This window comes from Bos taurus, chromosome 5, assembly GCF_002263795.3.
Source record: "Bos taurus isolate L1 Dominette 01449 registration number 42190680 breed Hereford chromosome 5, ARS-UCD2.0, whole genome shotgun sequence".
NCBI classification, from domain to species: Eukaryota; Metazoa; Chordata; class Mammalia; order Artiodactyla; family Bovidae; genus Bos; species Bos taurus.
This window is the reverse complement of record NC_037332.1, coordinates 100,333,776-100,352,237: the sequence shown is the minus strand read 5'-3', so window position 1 is coordinate 100,352,237 and position 18,462 is coordinate 100,333,776. Positions and strand designations below refer to the sequence as shown.

General features: G+C 38.6%; 1 protein-coding gene across 5 annotated transcripts in view; it reads right to left on the bottom strand.

Annotated features, from left to right (window-relative positions):
- Positions 1-15,668: 15,668 nt before the first annotated feature.
- The window catches only part of CLECL1 (C-type lectin like 1), a 32,373-nt gene continuing 29,579 nt past the window's right edge, over positions 15,669-18,462 (bottom strand). For all 5 annotated transcript variants that reach the window (XM_059886763.1, XM_059886762.1, XM_059886761.1 and 2 more), the window contains 2 exon segments: positions 16,913-17,019; positions 15,669-15,955 (listed from right to left, as the gene is read on the bottom strand). In XM_059886763.1, coding sequence (XP_059742746.1) covers positions 15,847-15,955; positions 16,913-17,019 — 216 coding nt within the window. In that variant the 3' untranslated portion in view covers positions 15,669-15,846.

Below are 18,462 nucleotides of genomic sequence, written 5' to 3'. Positions count from 1 at the left end.
GAGCAACCCCACACCCGAGGCCACGGGCAGTGGCCGGGAGGACCAACCCCACGCTGTGGCGGGCACAGGAGGGCCTAGAGGAGCTATCCCATGTTGAAGGTCAGGAAGGGCGGTGGTGAGGAGATACCCCTCATCCAAGGTAAGGAGCATTAGCTGCGCTTTGCTGGAGCAGCCGTGAAGAGATAGATACTCCACGCCCAAGGTAAGAGAAATCCAAGAAAGACGGTAGGTGTTGCAAGAAGGCAGACACACTGAAACCATACTCACAGAAAACCAGTCAATCTAATCACACTAGGACCACAGCCTTGTCTAACTCAATGAAACTAAGCCATGCCTGTGGGGCAACCCAAGATGGGCGGGTCATGGTGGAGAGATCTGACAGAATGTGGTCCACTGGAGAAGGGAATGGCAAACCACTTCAGTATTCTTGCCTTGAGAACCCCATGAACAGTGTGAAAAGGCAAAATGATAGGATACTGAAAGAGAAACTCCCCAGGTCAGTAGGTGCCCAATATGCTACTGGAGATCAGTGGAGAAATAACTCCAGAAAGAATGAAGGGATGGAGCCAAAGCAAAAAGAATACCCAACTGTGGATGTGACAGGTGATAGAACCAAGGTCCGATGCTGTAAAGAGCAATATTGCATAGGAACCTGGAATGTCAGGTCCATGAATCAAGGCAAATTGGAAGTGGTCAAACAAGAGATGGCAAGAGTGAATGTCGACATTCTAGGAATTAGCGAACTAAAATGGACTGGAATGGGTGAATTTAACTCAGATGACCATTATATCTACTACTGCGGGCAGGAATCCCTCAGAAGAAATGGAGTAACCATCATGGTCAACAAAAGAGTCCGAAATGCAGTACTTGATGCAATCTCAAAAATGACAGAATGATCTCTGTTTGTTTCCAAGGCAAACCATTCAATATCACAGTAATCCAAGTCTACGCCCCAACCAGTAACACTGAAGAAGCTGAAGATGAACGGTTCTATGAAGACCTACAAGACCTTTAAGAACTAACACCCCCAAAAGATGTCCTTTTCATTATAGGGGACTGGAATGCAAAAGTAGGAAGTCAAGAAACACCTGGAGTAACAGGCAAATTTGGCCTTGGAATATGGAATAAAGCTGGGCAAAGACTAATAGAGTTTTGCCAAGAAAATGCACTGGTCATAACAAACACCCTCTTCCAACAACACAAGAGAAGACTCTATACATGGACATCACCAGATGGTCAACACTGAAATCAGATTGATTATATTCTTTGCAGCCAAAGATGGAGAAGCTCTATACAGTCAGCAAAAACAAGACCAGGAGCTGACTGTGGCTCAGACCATGAACTCCTTATTGGCAAATTCAGACTTAAATTGAAGAAAGTAGGGAAAACCACTAGACCATTCAGATATGACCTAAATCAAATCCCTTATGATTATACAGTGGAAGTGAGAAATATATTTAATGGCCTAGATCTGATAGATAGAGTGCCTGATGAGCTATGGAATGAGGTTCGTGACATTGTACAGGAGACAGGGATCAAGACCATCCCATTGGAAAAGAAATGCAAAAAAGCAAAATGGCTGTCTGGGGAGGCCTTGCAAATAGCTGTGAAAAGAAGAGGAGTGAAAAGCAAAGGAGAAAAGGAAAGATATAAGCATCTGAATGCAGAGTTCCAAAGAATAGCAAGAAGAGATAAGAAAGCCTTCTTCAGCGATCAATGCAAAGAAATAGAGGAAAACAACAGGATGGGAAAGACTAGAGATCTCTTCAAGAAAATCAGAGATACCAAAGGAAGATTTCATGCAAAGATGGGCTCGATAAAGGCCCGAAATGGCATGGACCTAACCGAAGCAGAAGATATTAAGAAGAGATGGCAAGAATACACAGAAGAACTGTACAAAAAAGATCTTCACGACCCAGATAATCACGATGGTGTGATCACTGACCTAGAGCCAGACATCCTGGAATGTGAAGTCAAGTGAGCCTTAGGAAGCATCACTATGAACAAAGCTAGTGGAGGTGATAGAATTCCAGTTGAGCTATTCCAAATTCTGAAAGATGATGCTGTGAAAGTGCTGCACTCAATATGCCAGCAAATTTGGAAAACTCAGCAGTGGCCACAGGACTGGAAAAGGTCAGTTTTCATTCCAATCCCAAAGAAAGGCAATGCCAAAGAATGCTCAAACTACTGCACAATTGCACTCATCTCACACGCTAGTAAAATAATGCTCAAAATTGTCCAAGCCAGGCTTCAGCAATATGTAAACTGTGAACTTCCTGATGTTCAAGCTGGTTTTAGGAAATGCGGAGGAACCAGAGATCAAATTGCAAACATCCGCTAGATCATGGAAAAAGCAAGAGAGTTCCAGAAAAACACCTATTTCTGCTTTATTGACTATGCCAAAGCCTTTGACTGTGTGGATCACAATAAACTGTGGAAAATTCTGAAAGAGATGGGAATACCAGACCACCTGACCTGCCTCTTGAGAAATTTGTATGCAGGTCAGGAAGCAAGAGTTAGAACTGGACATGGAACAATAGACTGGTTCCAAATAGGAAAAGGAGTATGTCAAGGCTGTATATTGTCACCCTGTTTATTTAACTTATATGCAGAGTACATCATGAGAAACACTGGGCTAGAGGAAGCACAAGCTGGAATCAAGATTGCCGGGAGAAATATCAATAACCTCAGATATGCAGATGACACCACCCTTATGGCAGAAAGTGAAGAAGAATTAAAAGCCTCTTGATGAAGGTGAAAGTGGAGAGTGAAAAAGTTGGCTTAAAGCTCAACATTCAGAAAATGAAGATCATGGCATCCGGTCCCATCACTTCATGGAAAATAGATGGGGAAACAGTGGAAACAGTGTCATTTATTTTTTTGGGCTCCAAAATCACTGCAGATGGTGACTGCAGCCATGAAATTAAAAGACGCTTACTCCTTAGAAGGAAAGTTATGACCATCCTAGATAGCATATTCAAAAGCAGAGACATTACTTTGTCAACAAAGGTTCATCTAGTCAAGGCTATGGTTCTTTCCTGTGGTCATGTATGGATGTGAGAGTTGGACTGTGAAGAAGGCTGAGCACCGAAGAATTGATGCTTTTGAACTGTGGTGTTGGAGAAGACTCTTGAGAGTCCTTGGACTACAAGGAGATCCAACCAGTCCATTCTGAAGGAGATCAGCCCTGGGATTTCTTTGGAAGGAATGATGCTAAAGCTGAAACTCCAGTAATTTGGCCACCTCATGCGAAGAGTTGACTCATTGGAAAAGACTCTGATACTGTTAGGGATTAGGGGCAAGAGGAGAAGGGGACGACAGAGGATAAGATGGCTTGATGGCATCAATGACTCAATGGTCATGAGTCTGAGTGAACTCCTGGAGTTGGTGATGGTCAGGGAGGCCTAGTGTGCTGCAATTCATGGGGTCGCAAATAGTCGGACACGACTGTGTGACTGATCTGATTTGATCTGATCTGATGTACAGTATCACATCGTGTGCAAACAGTAAGAGCTTTACTTTCTCTTTTCTGATCTGGATTTCTTTTATTTCTTTTTCTTTTCTGATTACTATAGCCAGGACTTCTAGGACTATGTTGAATAATAATGGTGAAAGTGGACACCCATGTCTTGTTCCTGATCTTAGGCGGAATGGTGTCAGTTTTTCACCACTGAGAATAATGTTTGCTATAGGCTTATCATATATGGCCTTTACAATGTTGAGGTGGTTTCATCTATGCTCGTTTTTTGAAGATATTTAGTCATAAATGGGTGTTAATTTTGTCAAAGGCTTTTTCTGCATCTATTGAGATTATCATATGGTTTTTAATCTTTCAATTTGTTAACGCAGTGTATCACATTGATTGATTTGCATATCTTGAAGAATCCTTACATTCCTGGAATAAACCCAACTTGATCATGGTGTATGAGCTTTTGATGTGTTGCTGAATTCTGTTTGTTAAAATGTTTTTGAGGATTTTTGCATCTATATTCATCAATGATTTTGGTCTATAGTTTTCTTTTTTTGTGCTGTCTTTGTCTGTTCTTGGTATCAGGGTGATGGTGGCCTCGTGGAAGGAGTTTGAAAGTGTTCCTTCCTCTGCAATTTTTTGAAATAATTTTAGAAAGATAGGCCTTAAATCTTCTCTAAATGTTTAGTAGAATTCTCCTGTGAAGCCATCTGGTCCTGGGGAGATTTTTGATCACAGCTTCAATTTCAGTGCTTGTAATTTGGTTGTTCATAATTTCTGTTTCTTCCTGGTTCAGTCTTGGGAGATTGAACTTTTCTAAGAATCTGTTAATTTCTTCTAGGTTATCCATTTTATTGCCATATAGTTGTTCATAATAGTCTCTTATAATCCTTTGTATTTCTGCATCGTCTGATATAACCTCTCCTTTTTAATTTCTAATTTTGTTGATTTGATTCTTCTCTCTTTTTTTCTCAATGGGTCTGGCTGAAGGTTTGTCTATTTTGTTTATCTTCTCAAAGAACCAGCTTTCAGTTTTGTTAATCTTTACTATTGTTTCTGTCATCTCTTTTTCATTTATATCTGCTCAGAGCTTTATGATTTCTTTCCTTCTACTATTTTTTTTTGTTGTTGTTGTTCTTTTTCCGGTTGTTTTAGGTGTAAAGTTAGGTTGTCTATTCAATGTTTTTCTTGTTTCTTGAGGTAGGATTGTATTGCTATAAACTTCCCTCTTAGGAATGATTTTGCTGCATCCCATAGGTTTTGAGTTGTCATGTTTTCATTGCCATTTGTTTCTAGAAACTTTTTTATTTCCCTTTTGATTTCATCAGTAACCTGTTGGTTATTTAGAAACGTGTTGCTTAACCTCCATGTGTTTGTGTTTCTTACAGTTTTTTTCTTGTAATTGATATCTAGTCTCATAGTGTTGTGGTTGAAGAAAATGCTTGATACGATTTCAATTTTCTTAAATTTACTGAGGTTTGATTTCACCCAATTGTGGTCTATCCTAGAGAATGTTCCATGTGCATTTGAGAAGAAGGTGTATTCTTCTGCATTTGGATGGAATGTCCTGAAGATATCAATGAGATCCATCTCATCTAATGTATCATTTAAGACTTGTGTTTCCTTATTAATTTTATGTTTTTATGATCTGTCCATTGGTGTGAGTGGGGTGTTAAAGCCTCCTACTATTATTGTGTTACTGTCAATTTCTCCATTTATGTCTGTTAGTATTTGTCTTATGTATTGAGGTGCTCCTATATTGGGTGCATAGATATTTACAATTGCTATCTCCTCCTCTTGGATTGATCCCTTGATCATTATGTAGTGTCCTTTCTTATCTCTTGTAATCTTTTTTATTTTAAGGTCTATTTTGTCTGATATGAGGATTCCTACTCCAGCTTTTTTTTTTTTTTTGCTTCCCATTTGCATGGAATGTATTTTTCCATCCTTCACTTTCAGTCTATATGTGTCTTTAGGTCTGAAGTGGGTTTCTTGTAGACAGCATATATAGGGTTCTTGTTTTTGTATCCATTCAGCCAGTCTGTATCTTTTGGTTGGAATATTTAATCAATTTACATTTAAAGTAATTATTGATATATATGTTCCTATTGCCATTTTCTTAATTGTTTGGGGTCGATTTTGTAGATCTTTTTTCTTCTTTTGTATTTATTGACTATATAAGTCCATTTAACATTTATTGTAAAGCTGGTTTGGTAATACTGAATTCTCTTAACTTTTGCTTGTCTGAAAAGCTTTTTATTTCTCCATAAATTTTGAAGGAGATCCTTGCTTGGTACAGTAATCTTGGTTGTAGATTTCTCCCTTTCAGTACTTTAAATATATCTTGCCATTCCCTTCTGGCCTGCAGAGTTTCTACTGAAAGATCAGCTGCTCAGTGTATGGGATTTCCCTTGTATGTTACTTGTTCCTTCTCCCTTGCTGCTTCTAATATTCTTTCATTGTGTTTAGTCTTTGTTAGTTTGATTAGTATGTGTCTTGGTGTGTTTCTCCTTGGGTTTTTCCTGTACGAGATTCTTTGTGCCTCTTGGACTTGATTGACTATTTCTTTTTCCATGTTGGGGAAATTTTCAACTATAATCTCTTAAAAATTTTTCTCATACCCTTTCTTTTTCTCTTCTTCTTCTGGGACCCCTATTATTCGAATGTTGGTGCATTTGATATTGTCCCAGAGGTCTCTGAGACTATCCTCAGTTCTTTTCACTCTTTTTACTTTATTCTGCTCCTCAGAAGTTATTTCCACCATTTTCTCTTTCATCTCACTGATTCATTCTTCTGCTTCAGATATTTTGCTATTGATTCCTTCTAGAGTATTTTTAATTTCAGCAATTGTGTTGTTTGTCTCTGCATATTTATTCTTTAATTCTTCTAGGCCTTTGTTAGTTGATTCTTGCATTTTCTCCACTTTGCTTTCAAGGTTTTTGATCATCTTTACTATCATTATTCTGAATTCTTTCTCAGGTAGTTTGGCTATTTCCTTTTCATTTATTTGGATTTCTGTGTTTCTAGTTTGTTCCTTCCTTTGTGTAGTATTTCTCTGCCTTTTCATTATTATTTTTTTAAAACTCACTGGGTTTGAGATATATTTCTCCCAGGCTTCAAGGTTGAATTCTTTCTTCGTTTTGGTTTCTTCCCTCTAAGATTGGTCCAGTGGTTTTTGTAAGCTTCTTTTAGGGTGAGATTTGTGCTGAATTCTTGTTTGTTTGTTTTTCCTTTGATGGGAAAGGCTGAGTGAGGTGGTGATCCTGTCTGCTGATGATTGGGGTTGTATTTTTGTTTTACTTGTTGTTTAGATGAGGTGTCCTGCACCAGGATGGTATTGGTGGTTGGGTGATGCTGGGTCTTGTATTCCAGTGGTTTCCTTTGTGTGAGTTCTCACTATTTGATACCCCAAGGGTTAGTTCTCTGGAGTCAGTGCTCCCACTCCAAAGGCTCAGGGGTTGATCTCTGGTTAGGAACGAAGATTTTGCAACTGGTTTGTTATGATATTAAGTGAGATTAAAACAAATAACCAAAAATGAGAAACCAAATATGAACCCCAAATGGCAGTAAAAATGCAAACAATAATTAAATTAATGGAATATACATATATACATATACACCAATAAGCAAAATCAAACAGTTCAACAAAAATAAAGTACAATAGATTGACCCAGTGAACACAAGAAAGCAAAAATTATATTTACCAGTTAAGAACAAAACTAACTAAAGCAAAAACTGGAAAACAATACTAAAGCAAGGTGCCAAGTGGGGAATAAAGCAATGAAAACAAAAATAACAAATATGTTGAGAGGAAAGGAAAGAAAGTAAAGAAAGAATAGATATGCAAAGTTAATAGAGGTAGATGAAGAAGATTTACACACATTAAAGATTAACTGCAAGGGGGAAAGAACATTAAGAAAAGCAAAAAAAAGGAATAAATGTAGAAAAAATATAATAAATTAAAACAAAATTATGAAAAAGAAAAAAGAAAAAAAAATAAACAGAAGAAGATAGAAGAAAGGGAAAAAGGAAAACTCGACAGAACTTCAAAAGTCCAACATAGAGGCAGAGGTTTATAACAAAAAAAATGTGACTGAATAAACACATACACACCCATAAGCAAAATCAAAACTGTCCAACAAAAATAAAAAGTACAATAGAATGACCTGGCAAACAAGTGGAACCAAAAATTATGTCTACCAGAACAAAAATAACTAAAGCACTAACTGGAAAACAAAACTAAAGCAAGGTGTCAATTATGGAATAAAACAATGAAAATAAAACTAAAAAATATGTTGAGAGGAAAAAAAAGAATAAAAGAAAGAAAAAAATAGATATGAAAAATTAAATAGAGGTAGATAAAGAAGATTTATATACATTAATGATTAACTGCAAGGGGAACAGTACAGTAGGAAAAGCAAACAAAGGAATAAATGTAGAAAAAATAATAATAGGTTTAAAAAGTTATAATTAAAAAAAGAGAGGGGAAAAAAAGGAAAACTCCCTAGAGTTTTATAACAGAGGTTTATAACAACAATAAAAATGTGATTGAGAAAAAAAAAAAAAGCTCAGAAGCTTAATTAGATTTCATAGTGCCAATAAAATTGACAACTGGGGGCGGGGAGTGTGGGAGCAGGAAAAAAAAAAGAAAAAAAATCCTAAAGAATCTACAGAACAAGTCAAAACATAAGAATAATAAATGTTTTTCTTAAGCCACAGCTGTCAGAGTCTTTTCCCTCACTGGGAGTTACAGTCCACCTCACCTCCCCAGGATGTCCTCCAACATTGTCCTTGATCTCTGAACCTACTGTGGGGGCAGCTCAGATTCTAATCTGGTCCTCCTCCTGTGTGTTCTTGTCTCCAATGTCCACAGCTATCAGAACTAGTGCATTTTATTTTGTGGGAGTTCTCAATGACCTTTTATATATTCCATAGACACAGGGTCTGCCTAGTTGATCATGTGGATTTAATCTGCAACTTGTACAGCTGGTGAGAAGGCTTTTGGGTCTTCTTCTTTAGCCACACTGCCCCTGCGTTTCAATTGTGGCTTTATTTCCACATCTGCATGTGGGTCGTCTACTGGGGTTTGCTCCTGAGGCTGCCCTGGAGGACTTAGGTTTGCCCCTGTGAGGGCCAGGTGTGGAGGTGGTGCAGCTGCTTGGGCCCAGGGGTTCTGGCAGTGCCAGGTATTCAGGGGAGTTGGCAGCTAGGGCAGCAGGAAACACAGTGCTTTAGAAGGGTATGGCAACCAGTATTGGCCAATGTGCTCCAGTATTTTTGCCTGGAGAGTCCCCCTCCCTGACAGAGAAGCCTAGCAGGCGACAGTCTACAGGGTCACATAGGGTCAAACACAACAGAAGTGACCCTGAGTGAATAGGTGCAATACTTTTTTGCCTGTGGCAGCTCTGCCCCAGTGAGAGTTGAGCCTGAAAGTGGCGCAGTTGCTTAGCTTGCAGGGACCCTGGCAATGACAACTGTGCAAGGACACAGACTGCCTCCACCACGGGAGTTATGGCCCTATCAGAGTCTTTTTTTCTGAGCCTCTTGTGGCTGGCGATCAGAAGGCCTCTTTGGCCAGTCTTTCTCTGTAGCTCAACTCATTTAGGCACCTACAAGGTTTCCTTGCCTCGGGTCCTTCTCTGTTGTTCGGCGAGTCAGGCACATAGAGGGCCCCCCCTGGCTGGGGTCCTACTCTGCAGACCGGCAAGTCAGGCATTTAAGGGATACCCAGGGTGGGGTACTACTCTGTAGTACAGTGCATCAGGTGTTTGATGGGCCCGCCTCTCTATTGGTCAGCTGCTGATGCTGGTGTGTGGGGGAAGAGAGACTATGGTGATGGCTCCACCTGGTCTTACACTCACATCTTTAACTCACTTTGCACTAAATTTGTTTATGAAGTAAGGCAGCGGTTCAGCTTCACTACCTTTCATGTGGCTGTCCAATTATCCCCACACTATTTACTGAAGAGATTGTCCCTTCCTTTGGGGTATTCCTTGTTCCTCTGTCATGAATTAATTGACCGTATACATGTGGCTTTATTTCTGAGATCTCTATTGTGTTCCATTGATCTATATGTCTGTTTTTATGCCAGTATGATACTGTTTTGATTACTATAACTTTGTAATAAATTTTGAAATCAGAGAGAATCATGCCTTCAGTTCTGTTCTTTCTCAGTTTCTTTGGCTACTCTACATCTTCTATGTTTCCATACAAATTTTAGGATTTTTTTTTTGTTCTATTTCTGAAAAATGCCATTGCAATTTTAACAGAAGTTACATTGAATCTCCAGATAGCTTTGAGTAGGAGGGACATTTTAACAACATTTATTCTTTCAATGTATCAGCATGGAATGTCTTTCCTTTTATTTGTGTTATTTTATTTCTTTCATCAATGTCTTATAGTTTTCAGTGTATAGGTCTTTCAGTTCCTTGGTTAAATTTATTCCTAGGTATTTTATTCGTTATGATACAATTATAAATGTGATTGCTTTCTTAATTTCTCTTCCTGATAATTTGTTATTAGCATATAGAAATGCAACATATTTCTGTATATTGATTTTATATCCTGCAACTGTACTGAATTCATTTATTAGTCCTACAGCTTTTTTGGTGGAATCTTTAGGGTTTTCTGTATATAATATCATGTCATCTGCAATAGTGTAAGTTTTACTTCTTCCTTTCCAATATGAACGCATTTTCTTTCTTATCAGTTGGGCTTTCCAGGTGGCTCAGTGGTAAAGAATCTGCCCACCAAAGCAGGAAGCGTGGGTTTGATCCCTGGTGGGGAAGATCCCCTAAAGAAGGAAATAGTAACCTGCTCCACTATTCTTGCCTGGGAAATCCCGTGGACAGAGAGCCTGGTGGGCTACAGTACATGGGGTTGCAAAAAGAGATGGACACGACTTAGCAACTAAACAATAACAACAAATTTATTAATTATTAATGTTAAGAGTTGCTCTCCATGTCCTGAAAACGATAAACAGGAAACCTTTCCTAATAATGCCTTTCCTAAGAATAACTTTTTTGAACGGCTCCCTCTGCTGGATAGAGTCTGCACTGCTTATTGTTGTCAGACACAATGCTGGGACAATCTAGGCACAGCACAAGCAAGTTCCTAGAAATATCTGGAATTTTCCGGGAAATAAGATTTCCTGAAACCACTGTTAGCTGCGTTGTGAGGGGGAGTGGAGAGAGAGTTGTTCTGTATTCCCAACACTGCAGACCTCTTCTGTTAACATTTCAACACTAATTATAAAGGAATGAGGTCTTGAAAACTAGAATGGGGACATATGGGAAGATTCCAAACAAACTAGGGATATGGAACTCTAACTCCTATCGAGCTCTTTTTACCATTAGAAGAACCCCTGTGGCCCATGTGTGAGAAGGTTAACCTTATTTTGCCTGAAGAGACTGTAAATGGCCTCCCTTAAGTGGAAGAGTCCTGGGTGAGTGAACAGAATGATAACTTGAATCAACAAAACATCATCCCTTCAGTCAACTCCTAGACATGAGCTGGTTTATAGAGCCAGAATCTCCTCGTCCCTTGAGGAAGTGCCCTGCTAAACTGACAGACTTCTTATAGTTAATCTTTTCCCCATGTTTCCCCAAAGAAATCTGTGACCATTTACCTACGTGACTATGATTTGAAGAATCAGACTTTGGAAGAGTTATGGAAACACCGACTCTGACTGACATTAATTTCAGGAGACCCAAGACATCACTAGCCAGAGTAAGTCAGTAGATCAGTATAAGAAGTGAGTTCTGTGACTGACTAGACAGTGAGTTCAATGGGTTGTAGAATCAATCATGTGGTTTTTCCCCTGGTTCTCAGCAGGGACATGAGAGCGAGGGACCAGAAAGTGTGGGATCCGGCATGGATGGAGAGGGGAGACTTGAGACCATCAAAGTCAGAGTCCAAAAGAGCCTTGGGCAAGAAAAAAAAATCACACCTGGAGTGTAATGCACATTTATTTCTCTAGATGTTACCATTCCAGTATCAGTTTTTGCTAATATCTGTGAAAGACATCAATTAGATAAGGGAAATCTAGGCTCAGCCTCTAGCAGATTCTACATTGGTCCTGCAGTCTTCACACTTTTCTACCTCTATTATGTAAACTCAGAGAGACAATGAAGATGAGAACTCTTAGAGAATAGTAGGATATCATTCTTCTCAGAGGACAGATTGCACTAGGAAGGAGCAGCATGGATAGAAGCTCTCAGACCTTCCAGCTAAGTATGGTTTTGGGCTCCAGAATAAAATCCTAAACACAATGATTCAATGGCTATTATTTATTATAAGAATTCAGAATACTTGAAGAATGAGAGAACTTTATCCATGTTAATCAGTCACTCACCCATATCAAATATAATCAAAGGTAGAAGTTGACTTGGAATATTGGCACAAGTGTTTTAATTTTATTATATTTTTGATTCCTAATTGAGAAAAAACAAAAACTGGACTCCATACAGAATTATTGTGAGTTTCACATGGGATACTAGATATGTGTATGATTTCTTTGTGTATTATTAAGCAACTCATACACACATTGTATACACATCTTACTCTTTTGATGTTGATCATTTGGCCTTGTATACTAAAGACTGGAGATACCAAAATCTAATCTCTCAAGGGATTTTCCCTAGGAGTATGTTCTACTCAGCCTCACATAAGACAGTCTTGAACACTTGTAATAGATTCTCTTCGTTTTCAGTCTTTGAGAGCTTGACCCAAGATTGGCTTTCTTTTCTGAAAAGGTAATGAACTGACTTTCATTCTTTCCTGTATCCTTCTTCAACACACGAGGTATGAAGCTCCAGAGCCCCAGCACAGTTTGCATTGACACTGAGTAGGGGAAACCACAGGCAGGGCCATATGAAGAAAGTCCTCAGTTGAGAGTAAAAGGGATGAGGGAAGTTGGGGATATGGGGAAAATGACCAGATCCTCCTGTTCCTGTTCTGCTTATGGCTGGAGCCTATATCTTCTGTTTCTTGCAGCCACGAGAACAAACTCTATCTTAAGGGACACTGTCAGCAACTCTGCTGTAGCAATGGTGGCAGTTGGCTGCTGCATGAGGAACTTGTGGGGAATGTGTCTTCCTCTTTGTCCTCTTTAGTTTCCTCAGCTCTGTGGTTTTAGCTTTCTGTAGCTCTGGTATCCCCTTTTTTTCTGGCAAATACTCCATAGTCACCTTTCCAATCACTAACCACAAGTCCACTAACTCCAATCGCTAACCACGCCCTGCTAAGCACTGTCTATTTCTGGTCTTTTTGCCCCCTCTTTCCCTGATAGCTCTAAAAAAGCTCTTCTCATTGGTTCTGATCTATTCTCCCTCACATCTCCCATCTTCTTATTTTTGTCACAACTTCACACTGGGTTCCAGTGATGTGAGTAAAAGGACCCATTGTCTCCTCTTTCCCTGAGAGCTCTATACAGGCTCTTCTCACTGGTTCCTATCTCAGTTCTGATCTATTCTTTATCACATCTCCCATCTACTTATTTTGTCATAGCTTCACACTGGATCCTTTTACTCACATCATTGGGTATCTCCCTATTACCAGACACCATTCTGACATTGGTCAACACGTATTAACACATCAATTTCCTCATGTCCAACCAATGGTCTTATATCCTGTCTTGAGTCTTCTTGGCCACTGGGTTCTGCTAATCTTTCAAGTGTTCTTTGTTGACTTTTATCCTTGTCTTATGAACACTACTGTGTCCCTAAAATGAAACAATTTTTTTGTTGTTGTTGTTGGGATGTAGTGCCAACATGTTATTGCTGTTCAGTTGCTAAGTCATGTCTGACCCTTTGCGACCTCATGAACTGCAGCACACAAGGCTCCTCTTCCTTTACTATCTCCCTTAGTTTGCTCAGACTCATGTCCATTGAGTCAGGGATGCCATCCAACCATTTCATCCTCTGTTGCCCCCTTTTCCTCTTGCCTCAGTTTTTCCCAGCATCAGTGCCAACATGCCACAGTTTAAATGCTTTGCTCACCAGTTTATACACAATGTTCAACTCAGCACATATAAGGTGGTTTGTGTTACATATGATATGCAAGAAAACTTGTACAGATATCATCACCTGTGAGCATAAACATCACAAGAAAGTTTGTCTCTGAAGCACTTAAAGTCCTTTATTATTTATAAGATTCTGTTTCCATATCAGTCGTACAAGCAGACAAGTACTTGGGTTTTCAGTTGGCTTTTAATGATGTAGCAATTAAACCTCTGTTATCTTAGTCTGCTTCTTTTCCCCCCTCTTCTCCCTAACCACATATCAACATTTTTACTTCTATGGTCTCTTAGGGAAAACTCAATACAATATATATATATATATATTTTTTTTTTTTTGTAGTTATTATGTAGTAGGTAATTTAAGAGGCAGTAGAAATATAAAAACAGTGATTGGACCCTCATGTTATTTACAGCCAAGTGAGGGCAGAGGATATGAATCAAATATTCACTCAAAAGACTGGTATAATTAAGACTAAAAATGTAATAGGTGCTGGGGAGGGGAATGTAATGTCAAAATATTCAACCCTGTCCTGGAGCTCAAGGGAAAATTCTTAAAAACTGAGCAGAGATGCAGAGAATGTTTGGGAGGTAACTTGATGGAGGAGAGAGGAAAGAATTCCAGGTCCAGAGAGCAACTTCTGTTAAGGCAAAGTGGTGAAATGTATTATGAGTTCCAAAAGCTAGTTCAACGAAGTTGTGGTCCGGAGAGTTTGGGTAAGTTTGGTGTGCATGCTCAGTCATGTCTGAATCTTTGAGACCCCATGGACTGTAGCCCACCAGGCTCCTCTGTCCATGGAATTTTCCAGGCAAGAATACTGGGGTGGCTGCCATTTCCTACTCCAAGGAATCTTCTCAACCCAAGAATCAAACCCGTGTCTTTTGCATCTCCCCTATTGTGAGGCAGATTCTTTACCACTGGGCTACCTGGGAAGCCCAGGTGGAGGAAGAGACAATAAAGAAAGATTAGACCTGATAGGGATTGTTAGGCTTTGTTATGGAATTTGGTATTATTACAAGGAAGATAATGAGGTGTTTTTTAAAGGGAAAAATTGCATTGTCAGTATTTATTTTTAAAATGTCACAGAATTCATGGTAGAGAATAATTGAAATGGAGTGAAGATGTTGTTATTAAAGCTATTTAATTATTTTAGTGTCTTTGTGTTAAGATCATGAAAGTGGTGCTAAAGAGAGGAGGACATGTTTGAGAGATATTTCTGCTGTTTTTCAGTTGCTCAGTCGTGTTCCATTCTTTGTGACCCCATTAACTGCAGCATGCCAGGCTTTCCTGTACTTCACCAGAGATATTTAGTTAAAAATAAATAAAACTTGGTATTTTTCCCGGTGGCTCAGAGGGTAAAGAGTCTGTCGGCAATGCGGGACACCCGGGTTCAATCCCTGGGTTGGGGAGAGCCTCTGGAGAAGGAAATGGCAACCCACTCCAATATTCTTGCCTGGAAAATCCCATGGACAGAGGATTCTCATGGGCTATGATCCACGGGGTCGCAAAGAGTCAGACATGACTGAGCGACTAACACACACACAAATAAAACTTGGTGATATGAGATGAAGGTGGAGAGCAACCTAGAGGTATGCATGTGAGAGAGAGTAATATCAAGATGAGATGGTTGGATAACATCACTGATTCAAGAGACATGATTTTGAACAAACTCCAGGAGATAGTGAAGAGCAGGGATGCCTGGTATGCTGCAGTTCATGGGGTTGCAGAGTCGGACATGATTTAGTAACTGAACAACAACAACAACTGGTTTTTAGATGGCATGTCTTGTATGGCATATCCTTTACTGAGATATGGAGTGCTGGAAGATGGTTCCTTTTATGATGAAGTTTAGTGGACTACTGTTGTAAGTTGAGTTGGAAGTACCTTTGGGGTTTTATACTTGCTGTGTTAAATAGCCGGTAGAGTATACAGGTCTGGTGATCAGAGAATGATCTGAAAGGCAGATATGACTTTGATGTGCACTGCTTTGTATGTGGTAGTTGAAGCTGTGAGAATGTAAGAAATTAACTAAGGATATCAAGTTAAGCTAAGTGAAAGTGTGAATCACTCAGTCTGAAGATACAGAAAAGATAAAGGCTAAAATTAAAAAAATACTGGCACGATGAGATGGATGATTGAATCACCACTTCATTCAGATGTAAAAATATATTCATCACGTACACTCATTTTCTAAAATATTTTATTTTGTGTATCTCCCTTCCCACACTTCTGAGAATAGTGCTATAAAACACACACACACACACACACACACAGCCCTCTGAGCTTTCTTATGATCTGAGCTCAAACTTCATGTGGTGTCTCTTAGTCAGACAAATAGAGACTTATTTTCTGCCAAGTGGATTATAGTTGACAAATCCATGGATAACTTTTCTGACAATCTTCTTTGGTTATCTCGGTAGAAGACACCCAGGCACATTTCATACTCCGGGTTTCTCGTTGATTTGAAAACCTACAGAAAGAAAGCAGATGGTTTTCTTTACATCAGCCATGAGTATATGCATATGGCCAGAGGCTTACAAGGACTTCAGAAAATGTTTTCTATTTTTTTAAATAAAGAGTAAACTCATTAAAACTATTTAAATACACAACCATATGATAGGCAAAGCAATCCTTCCCACTTTATGTTAATTTCTCAAACGTCTCTCCAGAGAAGTTAATAGTTCATTTTTGTTGTTTAGTCTCTCAGTTGTGTCTGACTGTTTGTGACCATATAGACCATAACCTGCCAGACTCCTCTGTCCATGGCAAGAATACTGGAGTAGGTTGTCATTTCATTCTCCAGGGGGTCTTCCTGACCCAGGGATTGAACCTGCATCTCTTGCATTGCAGGCAGATTCTTTACCACTGAGCCACAAGGGAAGCCCTGATAGTTCATTAAAGAGAGCTAAAACATCACCTCTGACTTTTTTTTAGTCCATTCTGAGCAGTGTGTGGGATCCTAGTTCCCCGTGATATGAGATGGGTTTGAATCCATGCCGCCTGAATTGGGAATGCAGAGTCTTAACCACTGGAACGTCAGGGAAGTCCCTCAGCTCTGACACTTTTATTGCTTAAAAATTGATCACTGTAAGAAGTGAGCAGAAAGTTATGCTCTGTAAAACAAACATGTGCACTCATAAAAGAGTTTATACTTGCTAATTTACCTTTTATATAAAAAGCTAAAATCAGGCAACAGGGCAATCCTGTTTCATACATAAGTTTTCTGAGTGGATGGAGGGAGATTTCTTTCTCAACTTTCTGTGTGAATCATTTTATAGAAATATTTATCAGACTGTAGCAGTCAGGAAATTTATACCCATTAGATCACTTCAAAGCCAATGATGTCATATGTCTCTTTCTTGTCACATACAACATGGGATTAAAAACCACAAAAAGAAAAAATGCAAAAGAAATGCAAAAGACTTACAGCTGAGGGTCAAAAGTGCTGTTGTCCAACCAGGTCCATAATTTCCCTCCAGGAGGAATCCTCAAACCAACCCAAAATGAATGATGTCTATTTTGCCATAGGAAAGTCTAAAAAGAATAGAAAATGTTGTATGAAATCAAGTGATTCTTACAGATGCAAGATAAAATACCACAGGAGCACCTTCTATGTGGCTAGCACTGCACTAGAAGCTAGGAATGAACAGGTAAGACAGGCTTCACATTTTCAAATAGATCACAGTGGAGGGGAAATCCACAGTAATGCAATGGGATAAAAGCCAAAGAAAAATTACTAAATGTCTATCGACAAATGAATGGATAAAGATGTGGCACATATATACAATGGAATATTACTCAGCCATAAAAAAGAATGAAATTTTATCATTCGTCATACAGAGTGAAGTAAGGCAGAAAGAGAAAAACAAATATCATATGTTAACACACACATATATATAAGGAATCTAAACATAAATTTAAAAAAATCTAGATGTACCTATTTGCAAGGCAGGAATGCAGACACAGAGTAAGAACATGTGAACACAAGAAGACAGGGAGAGTGGGAAAAATTGGGAGATTGGGATATATATATATATATTACCATGTGCAAAATAGATAGCTAGTGGGAAGCTGTTGTATAGCACAGGGAGCTCAGCTCAGTGCTCTGTGATGACCTAAAGGGGTATTATGGCAGAGTGGGAGGGAGGATCAAGAGGGAGGGAATATATGTACACCAATTATACTCCAATATAAAAACATAAACTGAGACTGCAAAGAAAAAAAGAACTATTATGGACAGTGTTAGTAGACACCAAGTCTGTGGCGTCAGGCTGCAGCTACTATTACTACTACACATCTTTGCACAGTTATTTATTCTTTTTATTTCTGCATTTTTCCAGTCACTAAAACTCTGACTATGATAATATTCATACTTATCTCAAAGAACTGTTATTGTTTTGTTAATAAGTAATATTAAACACGGCTTGGCCCATAATGAATGCTTCTTGCCTAAATAATAGTGATTATTACTGAATACAAGTATTAAACAATAATCTAGAAGCAAGAAAACACACAGGAAAAACACACAGAAAGAAAGTAGTCTCTGAGCTGATGGAGCACATATTGTTTATAAGTTTTTTTTTTTCTTTTATAATGCCTTTAATAAACTGATTTTATAAGTATTAGGTGATACCTTATGTGACTATTATTCCATAGATATTTCCTGCATATGGTGATAAGAGTGTACATTACTGGAAAGATTTAGCTTCATCTCTATTAATCACAAAGTTTTATTGGGGTTACTGTTGAATGGTTAATAATGTAAGAACTTTTCTCTCTCTCTATATATAAGGTAATTAAATAGCTAGCCAGTTGAAATAATCACTGTAGCATTAAAGCACTCGCAGGATTGTCTGGAAAAAACTGCTTTGCAGCTAACAAAATATAGCCAGATATTTTTGTATGCTTATTATGTAAGTACTTTTCTTTTTTTTTAAATTTAATTTAATTTAAATTTTTTTATTTTTTAAATTTTAT